This window comes from Salvelinus sp. IW2-2015, linkage group LG4q.1:29, assembly GCF_002910315.2.
Source record: "Salvelinus sp. IW2-2015 linkage group LG4q.1:29, ASM291031v2, whole genome shotgun sequence".
NCBI lineage: Eukaryota > Metazoa > Chordata > Actinopteri > Salmoniformes > Salmonidae > Salvelinus > Salvelinus sp. IW2-2015.
This window is the reverse complement of record NC_036842.1, coordinates 7,029,051-7,046,449: the sequence shown is the minus strand read 5'-3', so window position 1 is coordinate 7,046,449 and position 17,399 is coordinate 7,029,051. Positions and strand designations below refer to the sequence as shown.

The window sequence follows — 17,399 nt, the reverse complement described above, 5'->3', positions numbered from 1 at the left end:
TTGCTACAGACGCGACCCAGTCAGTCTTTTTTGTTCAGTATAACAATGTTGTAGTTTCTCCATAATATTAACCTAATAGACATTGCAACAAGGCACTAAAGCAACACTGCAAAAAATGTGTCAAGGCAATTCACTTTTTGTCCTGAATACAAAGTCTTATGTTTGGGGCAAATCCAATACATTACTGAGTACCACTCCATATTTTCAAACATACTGGTGGTTGCATCATGYTATGGCAATGCTTGTAATCGTTAAGGACTGGGGAGTCTTTCAGGATAAAAAAAACAATGCTTTAAGCACAGGCAAAATCCTAGAGTAAAACCAGGTTGTCTGCTTTCAACCAGACACTGGGGGACAAATTCACCTTTCAGCAGGTCAGTAACCTCAATCACACAGCCAAATTACACAAGTTGATTACCAAGAAAACATTGAATGTTCCTGAGTGGCCTAGTTAAAGTATTGACTTGAATCGTCTTGAAAATGTAAGGCAGACTTAAATGGCTGCCTAGCAATGATCAACAACCAATAGAGCTGGGTGGTATTTAAAAGGTGCAAATATTGTACAATCCAGGTGAGCAAAGCTCTTAGAGACCTACCCAGAAAGACTCAGAACTGGAATTGCTGCCAAATGAGTCCAACATGCATTCACTCAGGGGTGTGAATTGTTACATTCCTCAACAAGAAAACCAAAAATGTCACTCAAACAGAAGGGGGAATTAAMAAAGTCACTGAACAACAACCAAAAGGAAACAGGTGGTGTTTTATGAGGGGTTCTGAAAGACACTCATGAGGATGTTCACTGACAGTTGACAAGGAACAACAAATAGATCATCACTAAATGTGTCCAAAAAGAGGAACACAAAAGAAAAAGCCACACTAAACTCCTTTCAAATCAGCTGAAGCATTAGGCCAGCCACTCTTAAATAGCACCTGGGCCAGCACCAGGTGAAACCCCTTCTCACTAACGAGATGGCAACCAGCACAGGTGTAACACATACTGACTAAGGAGGTGACACCAATCGGTATCATATTGTATATTTTTGTTGGACAAGTTTGCTCACCACCAACAGAAAACAACTTCCATTGCACAACATAACCAACTTAAATGTGCCACCTTGTTAAATATAAATATGGTGTCTACTGGCTGTCAACAATTAAATATGAGATAAAACACACTTTTGTTTCTTGTATATATATATATAAATATATATATATATATACACTACTGTTCAAAAGTTTGGGTTCACTTAGAAATGTCCTTGTTTTTGAAAGAAAAGCACATTTTTTGTCCATTAAAATAACATCAAATTGATCAGAAATACAGTGTAGACATTGTTAATGTTGTAAATGACTATTGTAGCAGGAAACGGCTGATTTTTAATGGAATATCTACATAGGCGTACAGATGCCCATTATCAGCAACCATCACTCCTGTTTTCCAATGGCACATTGTGTTAGCTTTTCCAAGTTTATCATTTTAAAAGGCTAATTGATCATTAGAAAACCCAAATATGTTAGAACAGCTGAAAACTGTTGTTCTGATTAAAACTTCTTATGGCTGCAATCCCGTTAACGGGATAGATATGACAAAAGCCAGTGGCGTGCCGTGGGCCTGGGGCCTGGGCCTTCAGTGAGGTACTACACAGTCCCACCCGAATTAATCCACCTCTTATTACCATCATTATGGTAATAATGATGCCAGCAGCATACCACCCTGCATACCACTGTTGGCTTGCTTCTGAAGCTAAGCAGGGTTGGTCCTGGTCAGTCCCTGGATGGGAGACCAGATGCTGCTGGAAGTGGTGTTGGAGGGCCAGTAGGAGGCACTCTTTCCTCTGGTCTAAAAAAATATCCCAATGCCCCAGGGCAGTGATTGGGGACACTGCCCTGTGTAGGGTGTGGTCTTTCGGATGGGACGTTAAACGGGTGTCCTGACTCTCTGAGGTCATTAAAGATCCCATGGCACTTATCGTAAGAGTAGGGGTGTTAACCCCGGTGTCCTGGCTAAATTCCCAAATCTGGCCCTCAAACCATCATGGTCACCTAATAATCCCCAGTTTATAATTGGCTCATTCATCCCCCTCCTCTCCCCTGTAACTATTCCCCAGGTCGTTGCTGCAAATGAGAACGTGTTCTCAGTCAACTTACCTGGTAAAAAATTAAAAAATATTATGATGACATGGCTCTAGACACTATACATTTAGACAGAAACGCAGTATAACCAGGCGTTGCGTCACCTTGAAATTGACAAATTGACATTTTTGGGTAAACAGTGTTTACCCAAAAACATGACACAATCAATGAGTCTTTTCAATATTTCCCTTCACCTTTTCATTGTGCAGCTCCGTTGCTCCGTTGCCCTGCGCGCTTGTTAGTTGAGCTGCAGATCCACTCCRGTGTCCCCAAAAGTTTTCAAAAGCACAATTGCTTGTAAGTGCCCAGCCGTACTTTGGTGTCTCGTTGCTGCCTTGGTTAGACAACTCAAGTGTGCAAAGCCAGTGTGGCTCCAAACACCAAATCGAYCACTTGCAAATAATAGGCATTCCCAGCAGTACAGTTTGCAGTGCTTCTTGGARCCTGTGAGCCATTGACAGCGCWCGTAGTTGAAACTTTGAAAGTGGCTTTCCCGCCTGTGACAGGCTTTGTGGCGTCGGGCGACCTCTCCTTACAATGTCTAACTTTTCTTGAAAAGTTMGTCTTGAGAATGRCGTTATAATTATATCCTCGACCAAATCGATATCTTCTCCTCCTTCCGCCATTGTGGGTYGAAAAAAMAGCTTAGTAGTACGCGAATTAATTCGTTTATCAAATTCAGTTTCCTAGATCTGCATAGACCTGCCCATAGGACCTGCCTCTCAATATTGGTAATCCAATCAAARGACGTGCACGCACTACGYCTGCTAGCTGGCTCCTGTGTAACACTGGAGCCAGCTAGCAGGCGTACAATAGCCAACTCTAAAGCTGATTGGTTGACACWAAAKTTTCATTTCCATTCACTATAAGCTACAAGCGCCCGCACTGTTGATTCTGAAGGCCTGAGGGCAGATTTTAGACCCCTGGCAACACATGATGGCTGAATATGATTGGATAAAAGATCTAACATAAAGACCAGCACTCCAAATCTCAACCTGGGGCTGGAAGCAGTGCAACCAAGAGGAAAGCTATGAAATGAAGAGTATAACTCTTACTCTGGGGAATAATTTAATACATATTTGTGGGAAAATATATTTTAAAAAATATATATATATTCTGATGATGTTTAGGCCAGCAGAGAAGGCCTTGCAGGCCCTGACGGCCCACCACTGACAAAAGCCAGTGAAAGTGCAGGGCACCAAATTCAAACAACAGAAATCTCATAATTAAAATTCCTATCCCACCAAAGTGTCCGATTTCAAATAGGCTTTTCAGCGAAAGCGTCACAAACGATTATGTTAGGTCACCACCAACTCACAGAAAAATTCAGCCATTTTTCCAGCCAAAGAGAGGAGTCACAAAAAGCACAAATAGAGATAAAATGAATCACTAACCTTTGATGATCTTCATCAGATGACACTCATAGGACTTCATCTTACACAATACATATATGTCTTCGATTAAGTTCATATGTATATCTAAAAACCTCAGTTTACATTGGCGCCATGTTCAGAAATGCCTCAAATATCTGGAGAAATTGCAGAGAGCCACGTCAAATAACAGAAATATTCATCATAAACTTTGATGAAAGATACATGTTTTACATTAGAATTAAAGATACACTTGTTCTTAATGCAACCGCTGTGTCAGATTTCAAAAAGCTTTATGGCAAAACACAATATTCAATAATCTGAAAACAGCGTTCAGCCACAAAAGCAAGCCATACAGTTACCCGGTAAATTGTGCAGTCAACAAAACTCATAAAAAGCTTTATAAATCTTCATTTACCTTTGCTGATCTTCATCGGAATCCACTCCCAGGACTCCCACTTCCACAAGAAATGTTCGTTTGGTTCGGTAATGTCCATCATTTACGTCCAAATAGCTATTTTTGTTAGCGTGTTTGGTAAACAAATCCAACGTCAGGAAGCGCGTTCACTAAAAGCTGACGAAATGTCCAAAAGTTCCGTAACAGTCCGTAGAAACATGTCAAACGATGTATTGAATCAATCTTTAGAATGTTTTTAACATAAATCTTGAATAACGTTCCAACCGGAGAATTACATTGACTTCAGATGAGCGATGGAACAGAGCTCCCTCTCATGTGAACGCGCATGGTGAAAGCATGGTCAGGTCATGGCAGACCTGACTAATTCCCCTCTCATTCGGCCCCCCTTCACAGTAGACGCATCAGACAAGGTTCTATAGACTGTTGACGTCTAGTGGAAGGCGTAGGAAGTGCAAACAGATCCATATCCTACAGTGTTTTCAATAGGCGATGAGTTGAAAATCGACCAACCTCAGATTTCTCACTCCCTGTTTGGATTTTCTCTCAGGTTTTTGCCTGCCATATGAGTTCTGTTATACTCACAGACATAGTTCAAACAGTTTTAGAAACTTCAGAGTGTTTTCTATCCAATACTAATAATGATATGCATATATTAGCAACTATGACTGAGGAGCAGGCCGTTTACTCTGGGCCCCTCTGTGCACCKTTCATCCAAGCTACTCAATACTGCCCCTGCAGGCATAAGAAGTTTTWAAAAACTGGCCTTCTTTAGACTAGTTGAGTATATGGAGCATCWGCGTTTGTGGGTTCGATTACAGGCTCAAAATGKCCAGAAACAAAGACCTTTCTTCTGAAACTCGTCAGTCTATTCTTGTTCTGAAAAAGGAAGGTTATTCCATGCGAGAAATTGCCAAGAAACTGAAGTTCTCGTACAATGCTGTGTACTACTCCCTTCACAGAACAGCGCAAAGTGGCTCTAACCAGAATAGAAAGAGGGGGAGGCCCCATGCAACATTGTACAAGATCACCTTTCCTACATGACTTGTCAACAGATACAGTATCGCCTGTCTCTTTATAAGATATAGGGAAGATGTAGTCAAATACTGCATGGAAAATTACATTTACCATCTATTATTATTACCATCTTTCTATTCAGCATTTCAAAAATAAGAGTTTTGAAATGTATGTCTTGTATTTTTTTCTATTGGATTAAATGGTAGTTAAAATGACTAAATCATGAGCCTATCGTTTCTGGTAACGAAACAAAATGTTCTCTTTGTGAAACCCCAATGAATACACAATGAGAAGTTCTGAACATAAGATAGGGGGCATTACAAGTGTTATCAGTTTAGAGTTTGGTACTTTGAATATTWWWWAAAAAMCACTTACATTTGAAAAATGTGCCAAAGTGATTGAAAAATATTCTATTAAACAGCCTCATTTGGAGGATGCATAATTTATTGCAGCCTGAAAAAACAGACCAGTCAGGGWTGGGTAGGTAACTTTCTAATGTAATCCGTTAGTTACTTGTTACCTGTCCAAAATTGTAACTTCTGGWTTACCCAAACCCAGTTATGTAATCTGATTACTTTTGGATTACTTTCCCCTTAAGCAGCATTCGAAGAAGACAAAAATAATCCATCAAATGCATTTGGTGTGTCATGATAGTGGTCTCTGATTTGTGGTCAGACTCGTTCAGGTGGAACAAACTTCAACTTTGCCTTTTTTTTTGCTGAATTTAATGTCGTTGAGAAAACTGTAATGTTTCATAATGTATTTTTTCCACAAACATCATTTCTGAATTTAAAAGTATTACAAGATATAATCATCTAGTTTTCAGTATCTGTAATCTGATTACAATATGTTTTGCTGGTAACATAATTGATTACAGTTACAGCATTGTAATAAACTCAGCAAAAAAAGAAACGTCCCTTTTTCAGGACCCTGTCTTTCAAAGATAATTCGTTTAAATCCAAATAACTTCACAGATCTTCATTGTAAAGGGTTTAAACACTGTTTCCCTTGCTTGTTCAATGAACCATAAACAATTAATGAACAATTAATGGTTAAATTCAGGAAAAAAAAACATTAAAAACCATTTGAAACCAGTGGACAGCCAGTGAAAAAGGCGCTTTTGCAACAGCTGCAAAGTGTGGATCCCGGCCTATGGAATAAAAGTGGGGCTTTTATTTCTCAATCTAATTCATGCTGATAATTTTTTTTATCCATAGGCYTARTGGATACATGCTCAAACTCACACACYTTTGATAGTCTTAAAGGGGCAATCTGTAGTTGTTACATGCATTWTTGGACTTATAAATTATATATATTAATGTAAAGATATAATTGAATCATATTATTATATGTAGTAGAAAGTGATGGTTTAGAAGAAGAAGCCTACACAACCAACCCATAAAGTAAAATTTAACATCCATATATGGCCAGCTATGTAAACTTTAACATTGATTTATCCTGCAATAGATAGTTACCAATAGTTCAATTGGTAACATACATTTTTGTCTTCTTCTAATGCCTCTTAAGGGGAAAGTAATCTAAAAGTAACTGTAATCAGATTACGTTACTGAGTTTGGGTAATCCAAAAGTTACTTTACTGATTACAATTTGGACAAGTAACTAGTAACTGTAACAGATTACATTTGGAATGTAACCTACCCAACCCTGTGAGTTATAATAGATTAGATTTGTTTATTAGTCATATGCACAGGGTTGCAGATGTAATTGCTTGCCGGGTACAGTGAAATTCTCATGCTCTAATGCTCCGAGCACGGTATATCAGCACCAGGGCATGGCTAGATTGGGTCCAGCTTTTGGGTCCAGCTTTTTTCCACTTAAAAAGTGGAAATGTTTTGCATTTTAGCTAACCCKAACCCTTTTTCTAACCTTAACCTAATTCTCCTAACCTGCTACATTAATTATTCTAACCTGCTGCGTAAGTTCTCCTAACCTGCTGCGAAAAGTCAAATCTGACATTAATTTGACTTAAGCTAGACCCCTTCTAGCCATAAGCTCAGCACCAACCTGCTACACTTAAGCAATAAGGCCTGAGGGGGTGTGGTATATGACCAATCCGGTCTAATATACCACGGCTGTCAGACAATCAGCATTCAGTGTATTCAATCAGAAACGAGTATTCAATAGCAATAATTTGAGCTGCACTTGATTTGGCTGTGCCATGTATAATGGAACCACGTCCGAAAAGTGCAAACTCCAATGTCAGTCAAGCCATCTCAAAAACTTTCAAGCATTTTACATATTATTTGACCTATATCTTAATACTAAGAGCAAATAGAGCTTCAACAGGGATCAAGTGGTTTAACATAAAACAAGTCATGTTTCCAAAAAGAGTAATGTTTCCAAAACTTTACACCTCAGGGCCTTGTCAGTGTCAAAGGCTCTGATGATCACCTTGCCAGAAAACATGAAAACGATCAATGCCAAGTTATTTTGCATGGGTAATAGTCACAAACTCTGAATTAGTATTTATTAGAAAAAAGTTGTAAAACAAAGGCTGGGCACAGGTTTGGTTTGACTGAACTAGGATATGATACATGATATTTTAAGCCATTAGAGGGTGCTACTACCTTCATGCAGGAATAAGTGTTAATCAATGTGCAGTGCTTTAAAGGCGCAGTGCAGTCACAAACGTGATTTCAAGTTTTCTTTAATTATATTTCCACACTATGAGGTCGAAAAAACACTCTGAAATTGTGAAAATGATGATAATAATGGTCTGGGGCTGTTTTTAATGGTTCGGTCTAGCTCCCTTAATTCCAGTGAAGGGAAATCTTAACGCTACAGCATACAATGACATTCTAGACGATTCTGTGCTTCCAACTTTGTGGCAACAGTTTGGGGTAGGCCCTTTCCAGTTTCAGCCTGACAATGCCCCCATGCACAAAGTGAGGTCCATACAGAAATTATTTGTTGAGATCGGTGTGGAAGAACTTGACTGGCCTGCACAGAGCCCTGACCTCAACCTCATCGAACACCTTTGGGATGAATTGGAACGCCGACTGCGAGCCAGGCCTAATCTCCCAACATCAGTGCCCGACCTCACTCATTTTCTTGTGGCTGAATGGAAGAAAGTCCCCGCAGCAATGTTTCAACATCTAGTGGAAAGCCTTCCCAGAAGAGTGGAGGCTGTTATAGCAGCAAAGGGGGGGGGRKSKGAACAACCCCATATTAATGCCCATGATTTTTGGAATGATATGTTCGAAGAGCAGGTGTACACATATTTTTGGTAATGTAGTGTATATGGTCCCAGTCCCACCCCTGGGAACTTATTTATGGAGTATGTAGTAGGCAACATTACTATTGTAGTCTCTTTCAACTGATAGTGTAAACATAAGGCTATTATAATTGATGATAAACATGTAACTGATAAGACTCTCACACCAAGCAATAGGCCAAGAGAGTTATCAGTTTGTTCCTTATCAATTATAATTAATAGGAAACCCTTACAGTATGCCTGCCTACTTTACAAATGTCTCTATAGAATTTTGTCATACACCATGCAAGTAGTAAGATTTGATGAACATTGGGGCTTGCAGAAAGTATTCACACCCCTTGACTTTTTCCACATGTTGTTGTATTACAGCCGGAATTTATAATGGATTAAATTGAGATGTTGTGTCACTGGCCTACACATAATGCCCCACAATGTCAAAGTGGAATTATGTTTTTAGAATTGTTTACAAATGAATTAAAAAGGAAAACCTGAAATGTCTTGATTCAATAAGTATTCAACCCCTTTGTAATGGCAAGCCTAAATAAGTTCAGGAGTAAATATTTGCTTAATAAGTCACATAATAAGTTGCATGGACACAACCTTATTGATGTCACTTGTTAAACACACTTCAATCAGTGTAGATGATTGACCACTGTGTGCAATAATAATGTTTAACGTGATTTTTGAATGACTACGTCATCTCTGTATCCCACACATACAATTATTATCTGTAAGGTATCTAAGTTGAGCAGTGAATTTCAAACACAGATTCAAGTACAAAGACCAGGGAGGTTTTCCAATGCCTTGCAAAGAAGGACACCTACTGGTAGATGAGTTAATWAAAAAAACAGACATTGAATATCTCTTTGAGCATGGTGTTGTTATTMTTTACACTTTGGAAGGTGTACCAATACACCCAGTCACTACAAAGATACAGGAGTCCTTCCTACTGTAACTCAGTTGCTGGAGAGGAAGTAAACTGCCCAGGGATTTCACCATGAGGTCAATGGTGACTTTAAAACAGTTACAGAGTTTAATGGCTGTAATGGGAGAAAACTGAGGATGGATCAACAACATTGTAGTTACTCCACAATATTAACCTAATTGACAGAGTAAAAAGAAGGAAGCCTGTACAGAATTGTTTTTAATCATTCCAAAACATGCATCCTGTTTGCAATAAGGCACTAAAGTGAAACTGCAAAACATGTGGCAAAGAAATAAACTTTATGTCCTGAATACAAYGTATTATGTCCTGGGGAAAACACAACACATCACTGAGTACCACTCTTCATATTTTCAAGCATGGTGGTGGCTACATCATTTTATGGGTATGCTTGTCATCAGCAAGGAAAATTGAGTTTTTTAGGAGAAAAACAAACAGAATAGCACAGGCAAAATCCCAGAGGAAAACCTGGTTCCGTCTGCTTTCCAACAGACACTGAGAGCCAAATTCACCTTTCAGCAGGACAATAACCTAAATCACAAGGCCAAATATACCCTGGAGTTGCTTACCTAGACAACATTTAATGTTCCTGAGCGGCCTAGTTAGAGACTTTAAATGGCTTTAAATGGCTGTCTAGCAATGATCAACAACCAATTTGACAAAGCTTGAAGAATTTTACAATCGAAATATTGTACAATTCAGGTGTGCAAAACTCTTAGACTTACCCAGAAACACTCACAGCTGTAATTGCTGCCAAAGGTGATTCTAACATGTATTGACTCAGGAATGCGAATACTTACGTAAATGAGATATTTCTGTATTTCATTTTCAATAAATGTGCTAACATTTCTAAAAACATGTTTTCACTTTGTCATTATGGGGTATTATATATAGATGGGTGAGAGAAAAACATATATTTCATCCATTTTGAATTCAGKCTGTAACACAGCAAAATGTGGAATAAGTCAAGGGGTATGAATACTTTCTGAAGGCACTGTATATCAGGATCAGAGCTGTGTAATTTAACCATTTATCTTTCTTTCTAAAACACAATATTTTACACACACACGTCATAATCCTATGGTACCAGTACAGAGCTCAAGCGGAAACCCCTCCCGAATCCCAACTCAGGCAGCGGAGCAAAAGAAAAGAAGAATACCAAGGAATCAGGAAACACTGAGAAATAGTAGAAGAGAAAAGAAACTATCAGTATAAAGTGAGTGCAATCTGTCATTGATTGTATCAACTGTCTATTTGAATGGAATCGACATGTAGATGTGATATTTGCTAGAGAACGAACACTCGAGAAAGGGTTTAGGAGTTTTTTTTCCTAAAGAAAAAAACGTCCAGCCAGACACCCGACATTATTAGCAGGAATAGCTAAGTTTACCTAGCGGGTTAGCTAGCAAGCTAATAAAAATACGGATAACTTAATTAGCCATGATATTATTAGAGCGAACATTTATAATACATAGCTGTTTATCACCCGTAAAATAGTCACTGTGGGTAACGTTACCTAGCACGCTAACGCTAAAATAGTTTGCTAGTTAGCAAGCTAGTTTGCCAATGTGAATCAGATTATGTTCAGATTTAGCTAGTTAACCTACTCTTGCTAGCTAACTAACTACTGGACTTGGTAAGAAGAGGCACCGCCGCACTGTAAGGAACTTTGGCTGATGTGTTGTGCTAGCTAGCTAGCTAATGCCTTTGCTTTGCTGCATAATATTAACAAAAACTTTCCTCGGGATGGGAAACATGTAACGTTAAATAGCCATTTTAGGTGAAACGGTTCAAATGTCAGCTTTCAAATAGTTAATCATGATTGTTACTGATTTAGCAGAAATGGTTTTGACATATGACAACTTGTTTGCATTATAACCAGTATTACTAGGTAAAAGTTCAATGCTGCTGTGAAGTACTGTATTATGAATTGCCACAAAATGGGCGGAGGGAACGGATGCAGTTACAGCAAACCTTATCACAGTCAACTGGTCCAATAGGACTTGACAAAACCTTTTGTCACACTCAACCAGCTGTGTCCAATAATCTCTCCCATCATAGATAGCTAATGTATTTCATTTGCCCAACGAATAGCCTAACTACAGTGTTTGCATACACCTACATTAATACACAGAGGTTAGAAATGCAAATCCAGAAAACAATATATCATCATCATTTGTTTCATGTCAGGGACACTGTTTGTCTGTCAGCCTTGAGTTCCATGACCTTTTCATGCCACACCAGTGAGAAGAATGAGGACATTCCTTTACTAGACTGCTCGCTCAGATGGGGTATTCAAGTAGCAGTACCCCCCTACAGACCCTGTTCTGTAGCACACAGCAAATCCTTGTTGAGCTTAGCTAACTCCCACTGATGATCTCCTTCAGCAGCCCACCACCACCCACTCTAATTGTGTTATTGCTGGTGAGAGAGTATTGTAACAACATCACATGAAGACATTTCACTGTCATACTCCTGTGTGCAAGTGTACAACCACACTGTTTGACTCATTCGTTGCACACATTAGGGAGGAAAAGAACCCAAATGTGACAAAAAAACAACACTGTGGCCCATTTGACCCCCATTTACTGTGACTGTTCCAGGCTGCATTAAATCATGAAAATAGTCTGGGCATTGCACCTTGCTCATCCCTCATTTAGGTCAAATCAAACTTTAGTTGTCATATGCGCCGAATACAACAGGTGTTACCGTGAAAATCTTACTTACAAGCCCTTAACCAACAATGCAGTTCAAGAAAAAGTTAAGAAAATATGTATACAAATAAACTAAAGTAAAAAATAATGAAAAGTAACACAATAAAATGACAATAACAAGGCTATATACAGGGGACTAGCTTTGTCCTGAAACTCTGTCAATAGAAACTTTATTAGCTCTTGGTGAAGCTTGGACTGAAAGAGCCTATATCTTTTACTACAAAGAGTCGTTTGAAATTGAGAGCTGTTCATCTTCATCATTAACTTATTGTTTGACAAGTTTTTCACATCTGTGGGCTTATGAAATGTGCTGGCTTTGGCTGAATTTCCTTTTTTGTACCCAATGTTTGTTGTTGTCACGATAGACTGTCAGGTCAAAGTGATCTGTCTCGTAAGTGACACAACAAACTCCCTCGTGTACTTTCACTAGATGGCCAGTCAGAGGCTATTTCTTTGTTGTGGATGACTCGGTATGTTATGCAAGCTTGATTGTCAATGTTGTCTTTATAGACCCTAAAGGCTAAGTATTGAGATGTGCCTGCCTGATGATGGAGGAACCAACAACCATTTTGTGTCAGGGAAAAAGGTGAAGGTGTACCACAGTTTACAGCTTCCTGTTCCTGAAGCTCCAAGTCCGCAGCTTTGCTCTCTCTTGCATTAGCCTAATGATACTGTGTAGCATGGAGAGAGAAAAAGGCTTGAAAGGTGTTAAATGTCTACTAACACAGACCTATTCAATGGTCTTTGTTTATCAGGATGTCAAATGCTGAAATGTGTTCTCGCAGTCAACTCCATTGTTTTGGTGCGTTTGTGGAAGTGCTGGGAATTGCCGGGGACATCCAACACTATCACGATACTTGGGCGCTGATGTGATACGTTTTGCGATTCTATATTTATCACAATACTTTATTTTTGGCTTTTTGCGATTTTATTCAATTTGACGTTCCAAACATATTKCTCACTATGTCTGCTGCAGAGGAACAAGAGAGAGCCATTAGAAAACGAGTTTAGGAAGATAAAAGTACTCAAAACATGTTGGCTAACCATTTTAAAACATGTAAAAATGACTATAGGATGAGAAATACTGGAGTTTCGGCGCAGGTACAACTGTATAGTGCTAGCTAACATAACTACCTAGCTATTTTATCATTTTTATCTATACTTGGAGTCACAGTATACTCTACTGTATCGATTTCTTACCCCATCACTAGTTGGTGTTTGCCAATCCCACTTTTGTCTCCCTATCAGTCAGACACTGACATTTTGTGGCTTTAGTTTAGTGGGATAAATCAGCCTGGTCATAGTTAGGCCTATAGTTTGCTAAAACTCACATTGAAACAAACAAAACAATCCTTTTGTTTTTGTTGTTGTCATATAGTCTACGATGTTTGAGAATAGGGAGTTGCGGCCCCCCTAAGTGTTCTCTTGTTGGTGTCCCATGGCTTGATTCTTAGGCCGGCCGACATCAATTGCATTATAACCACCTCGTGGTTTTCTTTCATACTTTCTCTCAGGAAGCGTGCTGGTGGCTTTTACATTTGGTAGGTCACTGATGACTTGAACATGCACTGTAGTCTGTGTTACGAGAAAGTAGGGTGTAGTAGGGTGTTCGAGAAAATGTTCTTTGTTGAGGTCAAACGTGTGGTGTTGCCTGTGGCTACAGGTAAGTGTTCAAAGCCACCTTGTAAAGGGGATGTTAACTGTTCACAGTAATGTAAGGGGCAGGTGGTAGCCAGGAGATCAGGTTTCACAGAAATGCATGGTTGTTAGGCCTAGGCTAATACAGAAGCTTTTCTAGAATGGCAAAGTCCCTGTTTAGCTAGTTAACTTTTAGTAGCCTAGTGTATGTCAGTTTATGGGGTTTCCTCAATGATAAAAGGCCTATGTTATCATTTTGAGGTTCGGTTCATGCTTTTGTCTTCTGCTGTGAAAGATTTGCTTCTGATCCAGCTTCTGTAATGGTGTTTTAAAGCTTGTTTTTAAATAAACCAGAGACATTAGCTATAAACTGTATAGTTTCAGGACTCGCGCTGTAGAGTGGAGTCATGTCCCTCATCCTTGTTCGTCTGTGACTTGTGGGTGGTAAAATGACGCCTTTTGAATTCCTTTCAGGCAGTGCTCACATCATCTTGCCAAGAATGTGCAACAAGCCTGAATATTTCACTGTGATCCTTGACCGAAAACCTGACACTCCGTCCACTTGATTTTTGCATGGACAGCCTAAATACAATTCAAATGATCTTCTGTACCATTATAATTGTTAGAATTCAAGACTAAAAACAGGTTTCCTGAATGTGGAGGACATTTTGTGTTTGCTTAGTAGCCTCTTGTTGTGCTTGTCCTAGTATTTATGCTATGACCCACTTATGACACAGGTTAGACAAGTCTGCTTGACGAATAAGGCGGTTTCAAATGAGGCGGTTCTCGTCAAGTTTCTACATCTCTGAATTTCAGCCGCTCCATTCTCATAAGGGAGATTGCACGTTTTCAAATATTAGATCAAGGCACACTATTTGAAGACGTTCCTTTCCAATTAGTCTACAGTGGGTGGCACGTGTGATCTTACTGGGACACACGCAACCACATTCCCAAATAGCAAACCACATTTTTCTAGCCTCTGGGATGCTTTGGTACATCTTTGACAAATCGTATTTGCCTGACAGTTCAAGATATGTTCTTGGTACTTTATTTTTTTTAGCACTCCCTCTTTTTTTTGTGTGTATTTTGTGTGAGACAATGGAACAGAACAGAAGGCTCGGAGATAATGCGCTTTCCCCCGCTGAGGTTTAAAGACGGATTAAATATCTAGTAGTAGCAGAGGTAGAGGGAATTCACGTCTGTCTGTGTATAAGCTGCCCTATCTATAAAGGTTGACCCTTCTATCTCATGTTAGAGAATTGACTAGCCTACATCCTGTTGTTGTAGATACATTATATCAAACAATGGTTTCTGCCCTCTCTATCGACTTTGTTTTAATGTGTCCGTGTGGTTTAAACAGGCTACCTGAGAGCTGAGGAGCTATGGTGTGATGCGGCTAGGGCTAGTCTATGTGTTGCGTCTCTTGTTACGCTTCAGTTTTGTGCTGTTCACTGTTCACACCCACTTCCTGAGCTAAGCTGGTCGTCCTCCCCTCCTCATTCATGGGTGTTTATTTCAGAGAACTCTGCCTCTTCCATTAACAGGCTGTTGCAGTCTATAAAGGGTTTGGCTAATGAAAGGAGTACCTTTTTATTTAGGCTATGTCATAGAAAACCTTCCACCAACTGTTTGCTGTACTTTGTAGAAAAATAGGTTTCACCCATGTACTATAGCTTCTGTATGTGCAAATATCAATGCTTCGTTTTCTGTCCCTCTCGATCCTCCACCCAGGAAAGATGCAGACCTGAGGGTGATTCCCCGTCCTCTCGGCCCGGCGAAGTGTGAGACTAAACAGCGTGCCTTGAGGAAGACTGAAGGGAAGAGGGACGATGGGGTTCGGACGGGACCTGCGGAACTCCCACGACGGGCTGTTGAAGCTGCAGGACTGGGAGCTGAAGCTGCTGGAGACGGTGAAGCGCTTCATGACGCTACGGGTGAAGAGCGACAAGGAGTACGCCTCTCTCCTCCTCAACATCAGCCAGCAGGTGGAAAAGCACGACAACTCCTCCCAGATGGACTACATCAGCAACGTCTCCAAGGTATATTCCTATACAAACATATCAATACACAGGAAAGACAGATACAATACAGACCCAACAGTGAACACAGACTACAGCAACCTAAGGCAAGATAGGAGATGATAAGATGGTGGTTTGTTGACCGCCGAACCCAAAATGATATGCTATATTATTACAGACACAACACACACCAGTGAACATGTTGATTCATTTAAGACCATATCTCCCTTTTTACCTGATGTTTTTACCAGTGGGACTCCCACACTTATGAATGTGGGTTGTTTTTCTGCTGTTGAGCAGGATGTTGGAAGAGGAGTGTGGAACTTGGTTATAGTGGGAGATTAGTCACAGCGTTGTGTAGAAAGTTTTCTACCGGAGGCGCTAAATGCTTTTTCTTCGAAGAAGAAAACATTTGCACAATACATCATGCCTTAAAAAGTTCCAGTTCATTTTCCTATCTACTGAAATCAGGCGTGACATCTCGATCTCCTATATCCCTCTCCCTCTCATCTATCATTCTCTCTTCTTCCACCTCCCTCTCGTTTTCCACCTCCATCTCTCCAGTCTTGGGCCCACGTGGTCCAGCAGACGGAACAGCTGAGTAAAATCATGAAGTGTCACGCGGAGGAGCTGAACTCGGGCCCTCTGCACAGACTCACCATGATGATCAAAGACAAGCAGCAGGTCAAGAAGAGCTACCAGAGCATCCACACACAGATCGAGTCCGAGATGAACAAGGTACTGTATACACTCACCTCACACACATTTACCGTTTCTTCATACACTATCCTCCCTGTGCATTGACTTTATTTACGGTTATGGGGCGTTTGCTGACAGGGTGTTTCACATGTAGTCCGAGTGTAAATGAGGTCAACTTTACTTACATCAAAGATGCTAATGTTGCTTTTGTTGACGATGTGATGTTTCTGACATTATCTCTTCTAGGTGACAAAAAGTGACCTAGAAAAGTTAAAGGGCACTTATAGACAATTGACAAAGGATGCCCACAGTGCCAAAGAAAAATACAGAGAAGCAATGGTGAAAGGTAAACATTTCTACTGAACATTGACAGAAAACTCAAGTTGAATATGTTTTCGTAGTGCAGTTTTCCTTAGAAATGCATGAAGTCTTAGTAGAAACCATCTGAAGTGCATCAATACCTACCACACCAAACCTCTGGAGGCAGATCGTATGACTGACATGTCTTGGGAGGCGAAAGACGAGGCACACCCAATGATGTCCCTCGAATGATGAGGCACACCCAAATTAAACCTCCGTACAAACCAGCAGCACAGCATTTCTTTGGGGCGGCAGACTAGTGGTTAGAGCGTTGGGCCAGTAACCGAGAGGTTGCTAGATCGAATCCCCGAGCTGACAAGGTAAAAATATGTCCTTCTGCCCCCAGTTAACCCACTAGGCCGTCATTGTAAGTAAGAATTTGTTCTTAACTGACTTGCCTAGTTCAATAAAGGTGAAAAAAAAAAWWTCTTCTTGTATTGATTTCAGGCAAGGAGCCAGAGAAGGCGAGGGAGCGCTACGACAAGACCACTATGAAGTTGCACAACCTCCACAACCAGTACGTGCTGGCGGTGCGGAGCGCCCAGCTCCACCAGGAGCACTACCACGACACCACGCTGCCCCTCCTCCTCGACTCCCTGCAGAAGATGCAGGAGGAGATGATCTGTGCACTGTGAGTGTGTCAAGCGGAGATTCGGGAAGGGATTACAACATACGCATGATATCTAATGGCTTTGAAAAGATGCTGGAGGTCAATGTACTGCGATGTATGCTCCAAGTGTGTTTATGTTAGGTTACTTTGTTTCAATTCTTTGTGATATGTTACTTTAAGTCATGCTACTTTGTTACGTCTTTACCAGTGATGTAGTATGGAAAAATAAGGTAGGTAAACAACGCTG

General features: G+C 40.2%; 1 protein-coding gene across 3 annotated transcripts in view; it reads left to right on the top strand.

Annotated features, from left to right (window-relative positions):
- Positions 1-10,207: 10,207 nt before the first annotated feature.
- Positions 10,208-17,399, top strand: part of fer (fer (fps/fes related) tyrosine kinase) — a 35,050-nt gene continuing 27,858 nt past the window's right edge. For 2 of the 3 annotated variants that reach the window (XM_023983507.2, XM_023983506.2), the window contains exons 1-5: positions 10,210-10,329; positions 15,197-15,504; positions 16,048-16,221; positions 16,429-16,528; positions 16,990-17,173. In XM_023983507.2, coding sequence (XP_023839275.1) covers positions 15,295-15,504; positions 16,048-16,221; positions 16,429-16,528; positions 16,990-17,173 — 668 coding nt within the window. In that variant the 5' untranslated portion in view covers positions 10,210-10,329; positions 15,197-15,294. Of the gene's footprint in view, positions 10,330-15,196; positions 15,505-16,047; positions 16,222-16,428; positions 16,529-16,989; positions 17,174-17,399 lie in introns of all 3 variants that reach the window. The other variant, XM_070440832.1, reaches the window with a different exon arrangement.